General features: G+C 41.3%; 1 protein-coding gene across 1 annotated transcript in view; it reads right to left on the bottom strand.

The window, feature by feature from the left end:
- The window catches only part of LOC111144134 (dedicator of cytokinesis 3), a 588,346-nt gene that overhangs the window by 39,983 nt on the left and 531,479 nt on the right, over positions 1-16,884 (bottom strand). Inside the window, exons 28-32 of the mRNA XM_022498293.1 lie at positions 14,073-14,167; positions 11,837-11,912; positions 11,218-11,318; positions 10,896-10,954; positions 8,540-8,688 (exon numbers count right to left, since the gene is read on the bottom strand). Coding sequence (XP_022354001.1) covers positions 8,540-8,688; positions 10,896-10,954; positions 11,218-11,318; positions 11,837-11,912; positions 14,073-14,167 — 480 coding nt within the window. The remainder of the gene's footprint in view (positions 1-8,539; positions 8,689-10,895; positions 10,955-11,217; positions 11,319-11,836; positions 11,913-14,072; positions 14,168-16,884) is intronic.

The raw sequence follows: 16,884 nt of genomic DNA, 5'->3' as shown, positions 1-16,884 counted from the left end.
ACTGCCTCATCACCGGGGCCCTTGCATTTGTTATTGGATTCCTAAACTGTAAGGGGTAAGACGGTACTTGTTCCCACCCACTGATCTGCAAGGAACTCAGCAGTGCTCGGCCACTTTTCTAATAAGCTTCCCTGGATTTACTCTGAGGTGAGAAATTAGTTGTAAGTGATGTGAGTTAAATATCTTTTAAACCCCTAATTAGTCCATAAAAAATGTGGTATTTGGTATTTATACAGATACTTCATGTAAACAAAAACGGCATGGCTGCTTTTAGTGATGAGCTGTAACAGAAGCATTTTCTCATTTCGCATAGGACCAATGAGTCCGAAGGCAATGAAATAATAAAAAAAATAACTGGATTAGGAAATTCATTGAAGGCAATTATGGCTTCTGAAATCCCTTCAGCAGAAAATGAGAATGGATGCATAAATACGGTCCTCTTTATAGTGGTCTGTTATGTGGCCGTGATGGACACTGTCATTCATCTATATTTGGCCTGATGAGTCAGCTGCTTGAATATGCATTTCAGAGAAAAGAGAAAATCTGAGACCAAGGGTCCTTAGGGATCCATGTCATCTGTTTTTCTCTGTGTGGAGAAGAGGCTGCAGCAGGGACTTGCCTGGGGTCCTGTAAAGTCAGGAAGAGCCAAGCCCAGAGGCCAAGGTCTCTTATTTTCAGTTTAGATCTTATCTTGTCTTACTGGGGCAATCAGCTAGCCACAAGCCTCCCGGTGTAAGAAGATGTCTTTTTATATGTAAGAAGGTGTCTGTTTATAACAAGGGATCTCTTTTCACACATGCAGATACACGTAGATTGTATTTACCAGAATGCGGCAAAGCTGGGGAGGGGACCTGGAGCAGCAGTGAGTACAACAGTGCACACATGGGTGCAGCAGTTCCCTGGAGTTCTCAAAATGGGTCCCTGGGCCAGCAGTATTGGTCATCAGGGATGTCACTAGAAATGCACATTCTTGGAGCACCTGGGTGACTCAGCTGGTTACATGTCCAACTCTTGATTTCGGCTCAGGTCATGATCTCAGGGTCATGAGATTGAGCCCTGCTGAGCGATGAGCCTGCTTAAGATTCTCTCCCTCCCTCTGCCCCTCCCCCCACTTGCGTGAGTCCATCCTCTTTCTCTCAAATAAATAAATAAATCTTAAAAAAAATAGATACAAATTCTCAGGCTCTCAATGGATCAGAAACTTGGGAAGGAGAGAAGTAACCTGTTTCAAACAAGCCCTCCAGGTAGTTCTGATACCTATTCAAATGTTAGAACTTCTGTGTTAGGCAAAGGAGCTGGTGATGGAAGGCTCTGGGGACATGACTTCATCTCTCTCTTCAGTACTGATAAAGGAAGAAGTTATTAGGAGAAACTGAGAAATCCAAAATACGGGAATGCTGAAGATCCATGTATGCAAAACCAATGTCTTTAAGTCAAATGAAATGCTAAGTTCTGCAAATATATCGTATCATAATTGGTAATACTGACAATTTAAGGTTTGCAGAGTTACTTTTATCCTATGGAACCAATATTCCTAAAGTGACAAGTGACACCTTGTTACTCATTCATTCAACAAACATCTGTCCTGTGACAACCAGCTGCCTACTTCAGAACAAGATAGTTCCCTCTCTCAGTCTACGTTTTCTTGCTTACAAAGCAGTAAGAGAGGTTAACAGTCCTCTTTGGTATCCCTGTGCGCTAGCTCTTGGGAGCACTCCATGAATGTTACTTTTGATTTTCATTTCCATGAATCTAGCATGTCTCAGGTACCACAATGGGTTCTAAGGAGTGAAAGCACAAGAAACAGCCCTGGCCCCCAGGAGCTAGTTCATCATCTCAAAGAGGAGGCAGGGACAACAGCTGACTCATCTCAGCACGCTCAGTGCTTGGGACAGCACACACAGAGAGGGTGGCCTGCAGTCTAACACATCAGTGGACAGCAGCATTTTGAGAGGTGTTGTAAAAACTTAAGGAAAGCTTTTGCTCTTTGATCCAGCAATTTTAGGTGAAAAGTTCACCTAAGCAAATAATTAGGAATGGATATATTTTTTGCAATATTAGCAACAAAAATCTGGAATGAACCTGTTTCTAAAACTAGGAGCCTGACTAAAACCACAGCAGTCTAAGCCATGCAATGAAGAGTCTGTGGCCTCCGAACCGACAGTGTGGTACTGCGGAGCATGAACTGGCATGAAGAGACGGGTGACAACACGCTACTAAAAATGGAGATTCAAAATCAATACACACAATGGTCCTTGAAACCGCAATATACACAATGACTCCATCTTTTAACTTAAAAACTTTGATGTATGGGAAAAAAAAAGTCTAAAAAGGACACACGTTGCCCCCCACCCAAGTTACTAGTTAGGTAGGTTATGGATTAGATTTTTAAATTATAGCTTATTATAAGTTTAATTTTTCTACATTAAATAACTACTACTTTTATAATTAGAAGAAATAATTTTAGTAGGTAGGAAGAAGTAGGGGAGTAGTTAACAGGGCCAAAGCTGTGGAAAGCACAATTGGAATCAAGCAAAAAAGTCATTAAATTTTGGTGATTAGAGGGTGATGGGTGATTTTGAAGAGAGCAGCTCCAACAGAAGTGGGTACACACTAGACTGGACAGATAGGAGGGTGCGAAGTGGAAAGGGGGGGTACAAAGAGTAGATTACTTTTTAAAAATATCTAATAGGGGCATTTTTCAAAATTCTGGAGCAAACATTCCTAAAATCTGTATGGAACCAGAAAAGACGCTGAATTGCCAAGGAACTGTTGAAAAAGAAAAACAAAGCTGGGGGCATCATGTTGCCTGATTTCAAGCTATATTACAAAGCTGTGATCACCAAGACAGCATAGTACTGGCACAAAAACAGATACACAGACCAATGGAACAGGGTAGAGAGCCCAGACATGGACTCTCAACTCTAAGGTCAAATAATCTTTGAGAAAGCAGGAAAAAATATCCAATGGAAAAGAGACAGTCTCTTCAATAAATGGTGCTGGGAAAATTGGACAGCTATATACAGAAGAGTGAAACTCGACCATTCTCTTACACCAGACACAAAGATAAACTCAAAATGGATGAAAGACCTCAACATGAAACAAAATCCATCAAAATCCTGGAGGAGAACATAAGCCAGATCAACTTCTCTCAAAATATGCCTCCAAAGACAAAGGAAACAAAAGTACAAATGAACTTTTGGGACTCCCATCAAGATAAAAATCTTCTGCACAGCAAAGGAAACAGTCAACAAACAAAGAGGCAACCCACGGAATGGGAGAAGATATTCGCAAGTGACACTACAAAGGGCTGATATCCAAGATCTATAAAGAACTCCTCAAACTCAACACCCAAAAAACAGATTATCACGTCAAAAAATGGGCAGAAGACATGAACAGACACTTCTCTAAAGAAGACATACAAATTGCTAACAGACATATGAAAAAGTGTTCATCACCATTAGCCATCAGGGAAATTCAAATCAAAACCACACTGAGATACTACCTTATACCATTTAGAATGGCAAAAATTAACAAGGCAAGAAATAACAAATGTTGGAGAAGTTGTGGAGAAAGGGGAGCCCTCTTACACTGTTGATGTGAATGCAAGTTGGTGCAGCCACTTTGGAAAACAGTGTGGGGATTTCTCAAAAAATTAAAAATAGAGCTACCCTATGAGCGGGCAATTGCATTACTAGGAATTTACCCCAAAGATACAGATGTAGTGAAAAGAAGGGCCATGTGCATCCCAATGTTCATAGCAGGAATGTTCACAATATACAAACTGTGGAAGGAGCCAAGATGTCCTTCAACAGACAAATGGATAAAGAATATGGGGTCCATATATACAATGGAATATTACCCAGCCATCAGAAAGAAAGAGAATGAATACCCAACTTTTGTATCAACATGGATGGGGCTAGAAGAGATTATGCTGAGTGAAATAAGTCAAGCAGAGAAAGTCAATTATCATGTGGTTTCACTTACTTATGGAACATAAAGAATAGGAGAAGGAAGGGAAAAATGAAGGGGGGGAATCAGAGGGGAAACGAATCATGAGAGATTGTGGATTCCAAGAAAGAAGCTGACAGTTTTAGAGGGGAGGGGGATGGGAGGATGGGTTGGCCCGGTGATGGATATTAAGGAGGACATGTATTGCATGGAGCACTGGGTGTTATACGTGAACAATGAATCTTGGAACTCTACATCAAAAACTAATGACACACTGTATGGTGACTAACATAACATCATCGTCATCATCATCATCATCATCAATAAATAAATAAAACAAAGAATACCTGATAGGGAGGTAGCAGCAAGATTTTTCTAATCAGGGATAACAAGGTTTATATGGCTTGCTAGATAATTATTCACAATACTCTTTCTGGGGGAAGGGGGATGGGAACAGGGAGAGGGAGAGAGAGAACCCTTTTTTTTTAAAAGGTTTTATTTATTTTTTTGAGGTGGGGGACAGCACTAGTAGGAGAAGGGGCAAAGGGAGAGGGAAAAGCAGACCCTCTGCCGAGCAGGGAGCCTCATGTGGAGCTTGATCCCAGGAACCTGAGATCATGACCTGAGCTTAAGGCAGACACTTAACCGACTGAACCACCCAGGTGCCCCTGGAGAGAGAATCTTAAACAGGTTCCATGCCTAGCACAGGGCCTGACATGGGGCTCAATCTCACAGCCCTGAGATCATTACCTGAGCTGAAATCAAGAGTCAGACTCTTAACCAATTGAACCACTCAGGTGCCCCATGGCAGTCTTAATGGAGGAAAGAACAGAACTTAACAGCTGAGTCTTAAAGTGTGAGACAAATGAGTTCCAAGTTAGTCTTCCACAAAGGTAACCTTCTTTATTCAATAGTAGCAATGGGGGGATGCAGCCTAGCCCCTCTTTTAAGAGACTCAGATGACCCACGGTACAGTTCTGCAATGCAACCCATTTCTTGGTAAAAGGTCCTCTCATCAGGCATTGGTGAATTTTGTATAATTAAAAGGCTGTGACAACACAGAAAAGCAACAGATCTTTTCTGTTTGAAGTTATTATTTCCCAAAGAAATAAAGGCATTAGGACTGCACACTCCAAAATGGATTATTATGTCAAACTCTGTTTACCCATGATAAAGAGCATCTATGAAAAACTTAGAGCTAGCTTCATACTTAACTGTGAAAACCAAATGCTCTCCCTGAAGATTAAGAGGAAAGCAAGGACGTGCACTTTCATCACTCTTATTAACACCAGACCAGAGGTCCTAGACAGTGCAATGAGGTAAGAAAAAAAAAAAAACAAGGAGTGCCTGGGTGGCTCATTCAATTAAGTGTCTGACTCTTGATTTCTGCTCAGGTGATGATCTCAGAGTTGTGAGATTGAGCCTTGCTTTGGACTCTGCACTGGGTGTGGAGCCTGCTTAAGATTTTCTCTTCCCCTTCCTCTGCCCCCCACCCCAATTCACCTGCACACACACTCTCTCTCTAAAAAAAAAAAAAAAAAAAAAAAAAAGGAAAGGAAAGGAAAAGAATGAAAAGAAGGGACATACAGATCAGAAAGGAATAAAACTGTCTCTGTTTGAAGGTGATAGGATTATCTAAATAGAAAATTCCAAGGAATCTCCAAAAACCTTCTGGAAGTAATAGTTTAGCAAGGGTGCAGAAAATAATATTACTATACAAAACAATTATATTTCTATGTTCTAGCAACAATTGAAAAATAAAATTTAAAAATCAGAGTAATTTATAACAGCACCAAAAAAATAGGAAATGCATATAACCTAACAAAATGTACAAGCTCTGCATGCAGAAACTATAAAACATTAATGAAAGAAGTAAAAGAATACCTAAAAAACAGAGAGACACATTGCCTTCATGGACTAGAAGTATTAAGTATTACTAAGATATCAATTCTTTCCAACGTGAGCTACAGAATACAATGCAATCTCAACCAAAATCCCTGCAGGAATTTTTGCAGATATTGACATGCTAATTCCGAGACATAAGAGGAAAAGGGACTAGAATGGCTAAGACAATATTGGGGGAAAAAAGAATAAATTTGGAGATTCACACCACTTGATTTTTAAGACTAACTCTAAAACTACCATAATCAAGACACTCTGGTAATGGTAAAAGATAAGACTTCAATGGAAAGACTAGTGAGTCCAGAAAGAGAACTTAACACCTATGGTGAACTGATTTTTGACAAAGAATAGTATTTTTTTCAACAAAAGGTGTTGGACAACCATGTGGGAAAAAGAAAAAAAAAAGAGTCTGACCCATACTTCACATCTTATACAAGTGTTACCTCAAAATAGGTAATAGATCTAAATATAGAATTATAAAACCTCTAGAAGAAACACAGGAGAAAAAATTTTGTGGTCTTGGGTTAGGCAAAGAGTTCTCAGATATGACCCCAAAAGCATAGTCTATAGAAACTGGACTGCATAAGAAAAATTTTTGTTCTGCAAGAGACACTGTAGTAAACGGAAGATAAGCTAAGTACTAGGAGGAAATATTTGTAAATCATATATTCAACAAAGGACTGACATCTAGAATACATATGGATGTACATATATATCAACAATAAGAAACTCAAAACTCAACAATAAGAAAACATAACACAATTAAAAATGAACATGTTTTGCATAATCATTTCACCAAAGATGATATAAAGATGGTAAACAAACACATTAAAAGATGCTCATCATCATTAATCATTAAAGAAATGGAAATTAAAACTACCATGATACATAACTATATACCTCTTAGAATGGTTAAAATAGGGGCATCTGGGGGCTCAGTTGGTTAAATGTCTAACTCTTGGTTTCAGCTTGGGTCATGATCTCAGGGTCCTGGGATTGAGCCCTGCATCAGGCTCTGCACTCAACAGGGAATCTGCTTGAGGATTCTCTTTCTCCCCCTCTCCTTCTGCCTCTCTCTTCCCACTTGTACTCTCCTCCTCTCTCTCCTTCTCTCTCTCAAATAAATAAATCTTAAAAAAAAAAGAATGGCTAAAATAAACATGTAAATAAATGGTATTGAATTCTGGTGAGCGTATGGATCAACTATAAGTCTCACACATGCTGCTGGGATTTCAAAGTGGTATTGCCATTTTGGAATAAAATTTGATAGCACCTAATAAAGTTAAACATACATTTACCAGAATATCCAGCAACCCTATTCCTAGATCTCTACCTAAAAAAATGAAAGTTTATATTCAAACAAAAACCTGTAAAGAAATGTTAGCAGCCATATTCACAATCAACAAAAAGTGGAAATAATACAAATATCTTTCGAATGGTGAATAAACTGCCATGGAATACTACTCAGTCATAGAAAAACCAACATGTGCAACTGCGTGGATGAGTCTCTTGACGGCATTACGCTGAGTGAAAGAAGCCAGTCTCCAAACGCTACAGTTCACATGATTCCATTCACATGACATTCTGGAAAAGGCCCACCTACAGTGGTACAGAATAGATCAATGGTTGCCATAGGTTAAAGATAGGGGGAGGGTTTAACTACAAAAAGGTAGCAAGATGGAATTTTTTTTTATTGTGTTATGTTAGTCACCAGCAAGATGGAATTTTTAGGAATTTAGAAAATTTTGATTGTGGTGGTGGTTACATGACTATGTGTTTGCCAAAATTTACAGAACTATAAATCACAAAGAATGAATTTTACTCTTAACAAATTTAAAAATAAATAAATAAAAATTTAAAAATTATAGTTTGCCTGGTCTGCTCCTCACTGTTATAGTCACTCACTTTAAGATCACTGGTTCATCCCAAGCCACAGTGTTGGGAGGGAGCTTACTGGGAAGTGGTACAGTCTCCAACCCAATACGGAAATTTCCTAGAGGCCCCCTGGGACTATCTACTTGACAATCACCAGCAAAGAGGAACTCCCCACCCCCTAAAGCAGGCCAGCCTACACTAGACAGTTCCTGTTGCGAACAAGTTATTTCTTTTATTAGCTAAAATCAGCTTCCCTACCACTGATCCCTACTGATCCTAGTCCTATTCCCCAGAGCTTACACATAGAAAGGCAGGGGCCATCTCCTCTACCTTAGAGGTAGCAGAAGATTTGCACAAAGGCACAGCCCAAAGCTATTTAGTAAGAAGCTAAGGGCTTATTTATACCTCCTGTGCAAGAGTCCATGAAATTCTGGGCTACCCTGAGCCATGAGAAGTCATCTGGTCTTGGTTCTAGTCATAGAAATGCCAGAGAGGGAGGACAACATGCTCCTAGGGCCCTCTCCTGAATGAAGCTGGGAGGTTACAGTCTTAAACCATTCTCTCCTTGAACAGAAAGTTTCTTTCTCAGATGTTCATTTCTTTCCTTTGATTATTCTTTGACCTCTAACTTCATAAAGAAAATCCACAAATCAATTCTGGCTGGCAAGGGAAAACCCTTGAGCGGGATTCAAGATGGTCAAACTACAGTCCATTCCCAGTGGAACCACATTCTGGCCATTTGGGTCACCTGCCTGGGCAGAGGGGTCTATCCAGAGGAGAGCACCCTGAACACTGGTGGGTGTTGTCTTACCTGTTTGAAGTTGCCATTTTTTCTCTGCTCCCAGTCCATCATGTCATGAAAGATGGGAATCATGATATTCCGCACTTCTGGCTGTGGGACCAGTGTCACACCCAGAAAAGGACCAATCATTCCAGGAATAAAGTGGATCTTATGTTCACCTGAACAACAAAACCCAATATATATTAGTTTATGCTTTCTTTGGTCCCTCTATGGAAGGTTCCCATGTGGGGCCACAGTACCTACTTTCAAATGCCCTGGAAGGGACTGAGAATGAAGCAAGTTCTCCCCTATGGCTTTCTGAGATACTCCTTTTCTTGGCTTTTTAGAGTTCATAGATAAAACTGGTCCATCCCAGCTAAAATAAATGTTCAACAGGCATTTGGTAGGAAACTATCTTTCCAAAGAATTAATGGGAGGTTCAGCAAACTACCTGAAAATCATTCTGAGGTCAAGGAACAGAGTTCAGTACTTTAGGCAGAAGAGGATTTGTGAGTAACCCTATGATAGTTCCAGATTGTTCTGTTCAGTGTTGATTTAGCAAGGAAAACCCGTATATTTCTGCTTAAATACAATACACTATCCCTGGGGTTTCTACCTCTTGTCCAGAGGTATTTAAGTGGTAAGATGTTCATAGCCCCTGGTCCAGCTGCTAGAGGCCTGAAGTTCATGAGCATTTTCACTGCCTGTGCTCAAGTATGCCCAAGAAGCCTCCTCCTGAGTTAGCAGGAGCCTCCTGCACAACCCTACCCAGACAGAATGGTTTAGAGACTCTGTCTGTACTCCTCCCTGTCCCTGCCTCTTGTCTTCTCATTGTACTTCTGATGGCAGCACTGCATCTACTCAGGCCAGCTCAGCACAGCTTCCAATGTCCTTATGAGGCCTTTCCATGGCAAGTGGGTGATGCAGGTTTCTCTGAGACTGGCCTGCAATCTGGGCCATGTTCCCAGAAGGCGGAGCCAGTCCTGAGGACTGTGGGACAGAACTTTCCTCTTCCTTGTAGTGGTAAAACAGAGTGAGCCATCCTCTAGGGCTCTGCTTTCGGTCCTTCAGAGACTATAAAGGAGATGAAGTATGGGCCTGTGTAATGATTGCTACAGCCAAGTTAAGTCAGTTCTTGAGGACCAGAAAATACCATTTCCACCAGAAAAACAAAAACAAAAACAAAAACAAAAAACGAGGCAGGAATGGCTTTATCGGGCAAACCTGGCAACTTTTTTGATTTTTTCCATTGTGAAAGCCTATCTAAGGAGCAAAGGTTAGCCCTGAGGCTGACTCTATATATTCCCATCTTGGTATTTGGTACGGTTTGTTAGCACCTTGTGTTTCTGGGAATTTCAGAGTCAAGTTTAGGATTAAAATCTATACCTTGACCATGCTGGAAGCAGGGTGTAGGAGTACGGAAGCTGGAAAGCTTGCTTGGTGCAATGTATCCTCAGTCACGGAGGAAAGCCCTAGTGTTCACTGGCAGGAATACTTCACACCTTGTCTGCTGCTTCCAGGACTATAAGATTTTATGACCATCATTCCTAAGGCCTCAGAGCCATGAGTAACAGCCCGGAAGAGTGACTGCTTCTCTAGCATCCCAAGAGGCCACTTAGAAGCCTCTAGTACCAAAGGATGGCTCTTCTAGTCACCAGGGCAATCAAAGGACTCCACCAAACACTGACAATTTCAGGATATTAGAGAAGCTGCCGAAGGAAAGGGAGCTAAAATCGATTTCCCCTAGAGGCTGCGATTCCCTTCTTGCATGCAGTCCTCATGCAGACGGTGGCAGAAACCTGATCTGCAGGGTCTGAATACCAGAGACCCGGACAGTGTTCCAATATTTATGAAAACACATAGCTGCCCTTGCTCGTGTGCGGAGTGTCTGCAAGGTCTCTGCCTCACTTACGAACGATGAACAGCGACGAACGTACAGAACTGCTGGATCCCTGTAACTGTACACCGGAAACTGATATGACACTGTGTGGTAACTCGAGTGGAATTAAAATTTAAAAAAAGATCTATGCTTCTGAACGGCAACATCTGCACTGGGACATGCAGAATGCAGAAGATTTTACCAGCATGAGTTCTCAAGCTGGGAAAAACTCCCAGAGCCTTTATATTCTTCTCCTTTTGACTTTAGTTCTCGAAAAAGGGAGTGTGCATATGTATTCTTGGGGTCTTGCTTCTCAGCCTAACTCTCCCTTCCGAGAGCTCTGTGCACATGTGCCGTACCATCCGGCTGAGATGTTACGTTGAAGATATGTAAAGGTCTCTTGGGCCTGAATTAACATCCATAAAACCTGGGAGAAGTTATTAGTATTGTCACTTTTTATTTGGCTATGCAATATGTGCAAGGGAAAAATAGGGAGAAAAGACCTACCCAAATTCTGCCACATGCTGAACAGTTCATAAGCCATCATCACACGCATGTCCCCATACCTGGAAATAGTAACACAGGAGCCAGCTTTCAGGGGGAGAAAGTTCAGGAAGGCAGGGCTACAAACCCCATAAGGTCAGCACTTCAGCACTGTTTCTAATGTGTCCCCCCAATACTGTCATTTGGCTCTCAACTGAACTCTCACAATTGGCTCCTTGGGAAGCTACCCAGTGAGAACCTTGTGGACGTCTGAGGAGCCTCTCAATTGGAACATAACCCCATCTGGGCATGTGGTAGGGAGGTGAAGAAGAGACATATGTCTTACTTATCTAGAATCTTCTTCCTCTTGGCTGAAGTGATGATTTCTAGCTGAAGGCTTGGCTGATTTATGAACAGAACTGCCAGGCTAAAATAAGAATTCCACACCTAGAGAGACAGAGAAAGAGAAAACATGTGACAGCATGAGTCCTTAACCTTACAAAGAGAGATTCTAAATATATGGATGTAGCACAGAATTCATTTCACAATTTTAAGATCTTGATTTTTTTTTTTCCTTTTTAAGTATCTTTGCAAACGGAACTTTTTTTTTCTTTCTTTCTTGACTCCTTGAAACCCATAGTTTTGATTCTGGCCTAGAAAGCCTACTCTCCCAGCACCTCCAACAGGGGCACTCTAAGGGTATAGCCTACTCACTGTCAAACTTGGAAGTGGTTCAATGTTATGAACATACTAATAAACCAAACCCAGTGAGCTTGCCCCAGCTCCCAACCACCCATCTGACAGCTAGGTAAGCCCTTCTCAATTTCCTGACCCGAAAAATTGAGAGCAAAATAAAATGGTTGTTCTTAGTAAACAAAACAAAACCCAGAAACAAAAACAATGAACTTTTTTTCTGGCTTTCTAGTGTTATTACAAAGACAGTGACGGATTTCAGGAGCTCCTACCTTAAAGTCGAAGTCTGTTTCTGTGAAGTTCTTGTGCAGTGCAGAAGACAGGTACTGGACGGTAGTGACTATAATACTGCAGTAAGGGGACAAGGCATTGGTGGAGTTAAAAGACTAATGATGGCATCCAATAGCTTAGCATCTCTGACCTATGAGCAAACGCCTTGAGTACAACTTGCTCTCATATAAGATGTGACTACAAAAGAAAGGGATAGATGGCACAAACGCCACAGAAAGCATTTCTTGGAGAAATATCCCAAAGTTGGCAGCATAGCACAGAACATCGGTGGGTTCTAGGCCCGGCTCTGCCATTACCCGGCCTTGGCACAACTGCTGTCTGGGCCTTAGTTTCCCTGCCTATAAGTGTGGATGGGAGGAACTAGTTGGTTCATTAGGATTTCTTCTAGTTCAAAGAGTGATTCTAGTATTTTGAGGACTTCTGGGTAATGAAGGTATGACTATCAGAAGACTTACAGTGTAATTTTATTATTTTACTTGATAACAAGGGTTTTTAATGATTAAATCCCTACTGTTGTCACATACTATTATTTGTATCTATAAGCTATTTGTTTTCAGCCTTTGGCCTAGAAAATCACTCTCAATTTTAGCCTGGGTACATATAAGGAGCAATGGAAGGCTGCCTTGCTGGAGCCGAAGGCACAGGTTAAAGTAGAGAGGAAATGAAGTGGGATAGGCAGGTAAGGGTTTGACTACAGAGGGCTTTGGGTGCCTGGCAAAGTGCTTACACTGAGCACCCTGGCTTTGGCACAGGAGGTGACAAATTTGAAAGACAAAATCCCCAAAAGAAGAGGCTGTTACTGTAGGATCAGCTGAGGGCCCTGAAGTACTCCGAGGAGAGTTAAGAGAGAACAAGAACGAAGGGTGCCTGGGTAGCTCAGCTGGTTAAGCATCTGCCTTTGGCTCGGTCATGATCACAGGGTCTTGGGATTGAGCCCCATGTCGGGCTCCCTGCTCAGTGGGGAGCCTGCTTCTCCCTTTCCTCCCCACTTGTGCTCTCTTTCACTATCTCTGTCATTATCTCTGTCTCTCTCTCTCAAATAAATAAATAAAATCTTAAAAAAAAAGAAGAGGGAATCAAGTGAAAAATCCATTATTTGAGGAAAAACATGTGCAACTTTGTTTATAACCATTCTTCTGTTCTGTATAAAATGTTTACAGTTTTGAAAAAAGAAAAAAGTACCCTATAAAAGGTAAAGTGAAAACGATGCTGATACATTGCTAATATATCTAACATAGATAATATCACTACATTCTGCAAAGTGCCAACATAAAAAGCGGATCAGGGTGCCTGGGTGCTTCAGTAAAACACTGGACTCTTGATTTCAGCTCAGGTCATGATCTCAGGGTTGTGAGATTGAGCCCCACATTGGGTTCTGTGCTGGGTGTGGGGTCTGCTTGGGATTCTCTCTCTCTCCCTCTGCCTCTCTTCCCCTACTCTCTCTCTCCCCCCACCCCAAAAAAGAAAAATATGAAGACAAAAGAAAAAAGGAAAGCAGATCAGTGGGAGAAGGCAGCAGGCCAAGTGGAAGGGGCCTTTTCCCAAGTAGAGGGAGACCACATAAGCCAGCATCTTACTACCTGCAATCATCTGGTTTGCCAGTTAGAAGCACAGGCTAGAAATATGAATGGAACAGACTATCTGGGGGCAGACTAAAAGTGAATTCTGTTGCTAGAGTCATAAGTGGTCAGAGCTTTACAGCCAGGTCTGGGTGGGTAATTAGCACTAGCTGTGGGAGGCAGGCAGTGTCTGGCAGACAACAGAAATCAAATCAAGAGGAGGACTTGGGAAAACTGCCTGAAACTAGAGAGCCAAAGAGGCCAGTGGTGCATGGAACAGGCCTCCCTCCAGGAGGAATTCTCTCTGGGTATTATTATTTTACATCCTTTACATTCCTTTTCTATCCTTACCATGACATCTCTGCCAGTCACTTAAGACTCCATTTTGGACTATCTTCAACAATTTCTTCATCTTGAACTTATGGTAAATGGTCAAGTCCTGCTGATTGTGCCTCCACATATTTTTCAAATTTATCCTATCTTCTCTGTCACCATGGCCTTGGCCAGAATCTCTGTCTTGCTTTCTCCCTCTGCCACACACACACACACACACACACACACACTCTCTCTCTCTCTCTCTCTCTCCCTCTTCCTGTCTCTCTCTCCTTAGTCTGAGAATAGCTCTGATGATGCTTATGCAGGGCCCATCCACACTCACTTGCTTGTAAGAAGTCTCATCACCATCCAGTCCCGTGGGAAGACACTCATCTTCATCAGGTTCCGGAACACACAGAAAATCTTCAGCAGGAATTCCTGATCCAGGAGGAAAATCTGATGTGAGACACCACCACTACCACTACAGCATGCCTTTCCTTAACAGGGCTCTCCTGACCTCTAGACCATGAGAATGGATGGCATTAGTGGGTTAGATTCCAGTTAGTTTTGTGAGTTATTTTCTTTTGGAGGCCTGTATGAAAGTGAGATCTAGGCACTCTCTCAGATCAGGTGGGAACAGATCCAAACTGGGTAGAATACAGACAGCTCTGGACCCTGAGCCCAGTGCCTAAAGCCCAAAGCATGGGGAAGGCTGCAGTCCAGCAGAACTGGTATCCAATTGGGCCTGTGGGTCACATTATTTGGGTCATGGCCCTTGAACACTGGACTATAAGAACCTGCTTTTTGGGGAGTGCTTGGGTGGCTTGGTTTGTTAAGTGTCCAATTCTTGATTTTGGCTTAGGTCATGATCTCAGGGTCTTGAGATCAAGCTCCATGCTGTACATGGTTTCTGCTTCTCCCTCTTCCTCTGCCCTGGCTCACATGCTCTCTTTCACTATCAGCCACAGCAACTTCTTTCAAGATATGTCTCCAAAGGCAAAGGAAACAAAAGCCTAAATAAACTTTTGGGACTTCATCAAAATCAAAAGCTTCTGCACAGCAAAGGAAACAGTCAACAAAACAAAGAGGCAACCCACGGAATGGGAGAAGATATTTGTAAATGACAGTACAGACAAAAGATTGATATCCAGGATCTATAAAGAACTCCTCAAACTCAACACACACAAAACAGATAATCATATCAAAAAATGGGCAGAAGATATGAACAGATACTTCTCCTATGAAGACATACAAATGGCTATCAGACACATGAAAAAACGTTCATCATCACTAGCCATCAGGGAGATTCAAATTAAAACAACATTGAGATATCACCTTACATCAGTTAGAATGGCCAAAATTAGCAAGACAGGAAACAACATGTGTTGGAGGGATGTGGAGAAAGGGGAACCCTCTTACACTGTTGGTGGGAATGCAAGTTGGTGCAGCCTCTTTGGAGAACAGTGTGGAGATTCCTCAAGAAATTAAAAATAGAGCTTCCCTATGACCCTGCAATTGCACTACTGGGTATTTACCCCAAAGATACAGATGGAGTGAAAAGAAGGGCCATCTGTACCCCAATGTTTATAGCAGCAATGGCCACGGTTGCCAAACTGTAGAAAGAACCAAGATGCCCTTCAACGGACGAATGGATAAGGAAGATGTGGTCCATATACACAACGGAGTATTATGCCTCCATCAGAAAGGATGAATACCCAACTTTTGTAGCAACATGGACGGGACTGGAGGAGATTATGCTGAGTGAAATAAGTCAAGCAGAGAGAGTCAATTATCATATGGTTTCACTTATTTGTGGAGCATAACATATAGCATGGAGGACATGGGGAGTTAGGAGAAGGCATTTGGGGGAAATTGGAAGGGGAGGTGAACAATGAGAGACTATGGACTCTGAAAAACAATCTGAAGGGTTTGAAGAGGTGGGGGGTTGGGAGGTTGGGGGAACCAGGTGGTGGGTATTAGAGAGGGCACGGACTGCATGGAGCACTGGGTGTGGTACAAAAACAATGAATACTGTTATGCTGAAAAAAAAATTTGGGAAAGTAAAAAATATGTGAATTAAACATTACACTCTCAAATAACCAATGGGTCAAAGAAGAAAGCACAAGTGAAACAGGAATACTTTGAGATGAATAAAAATTAAAACACATCAAATCAAAACCTATGGGATGAAGCTTTAACTTATAGCTCTAGTGCCTATATTAAGAAGATAAAGGTCTCAAATAATAACTTACCTTATGCCTTAAGAAACTAGAGAGAGAAGAGCAAATTAAACATAAAGCAAGCAGAAGGAAGGGAATAATAGGTGAAACAGAAAATAGAAAAATAGAGGAAAAAATGAAACCAAAATTTGGTTCTTTGAAAATATCAACAAAATTGCCACACCAAGAAAATAAAAAAGAAAAAAAAAAAGAAGACTCAATTACTAAAATTAAGGATGAAAGAAGCCATTACCAATGTTAGAGAACTAGAAAGGATTATAAGGGACTACTATAAACAAATGTATGCCAGCAAATTATATAACTTAGATGAAATGGACAAACTCTAAGAAAGATACAAACAACCAAAATTCATTTAAAATCAAACAAAATCTGTACAGACTTATCATAAGCAAAGGGATCAAATTAATAATTTAAAACCTTCAGACAAAGAAAAGTTGAGGACCAGATGGCTTCACTAGTGAATTCCACCAAATATTTTAACTAGAATTAGTACTAATATTTGTCTTTTTTATTACATCCACTCTCAGTGTGAAGTAGTATCTTTTTTTTTCCTTAAATATTTTTATTTATTTATTTATTTATTTGACAGACAGAGATCACAAGTAGGCAGAGAGGCAGGCAGGAGAGAGAGAGGAGGAAGCAGGCTCCCTGTGGAGCAGAGAGCCCGATGTGGGGCTCGATCCCAGGACCCTGGGATCATGACCTGAGCCGGAGGTAGAGGCTTTAACCCACTGAGCCACCCAGGCACCCCAGTGTGAAGTAGTATCTTATTGTGATTTTCATTTACATTTCCCTACTAACTAATGACATTGAACATCTTTTCACATGTGTTTTGGCTATTTATGTACCTTCTTTGGGGAAATGTCTATTAAAATACTTTGCCCATTTTAAAATCGAGTTACCTTTTCAGTCTTA

This window comes from Enhydra lutris, unplaced genomic scaffold, assembly GCF_002288905.1.
Source record: "Enhydra lutris kenyoni isolate GAN:26980312 unplaced genomic scaffold, ASM228890v2 scaffoldscaffold10, whole genome shotgun sequence".
Lineage (NCBI taxonomy): Eukaryota > Metazoa > Chordata > Mammalia > Carnivora > Mustelidae > Enhydra > Enhydra lutris.
This window is presented reverse-complemented; position numbering and strand designations above follow the sequence as displayed.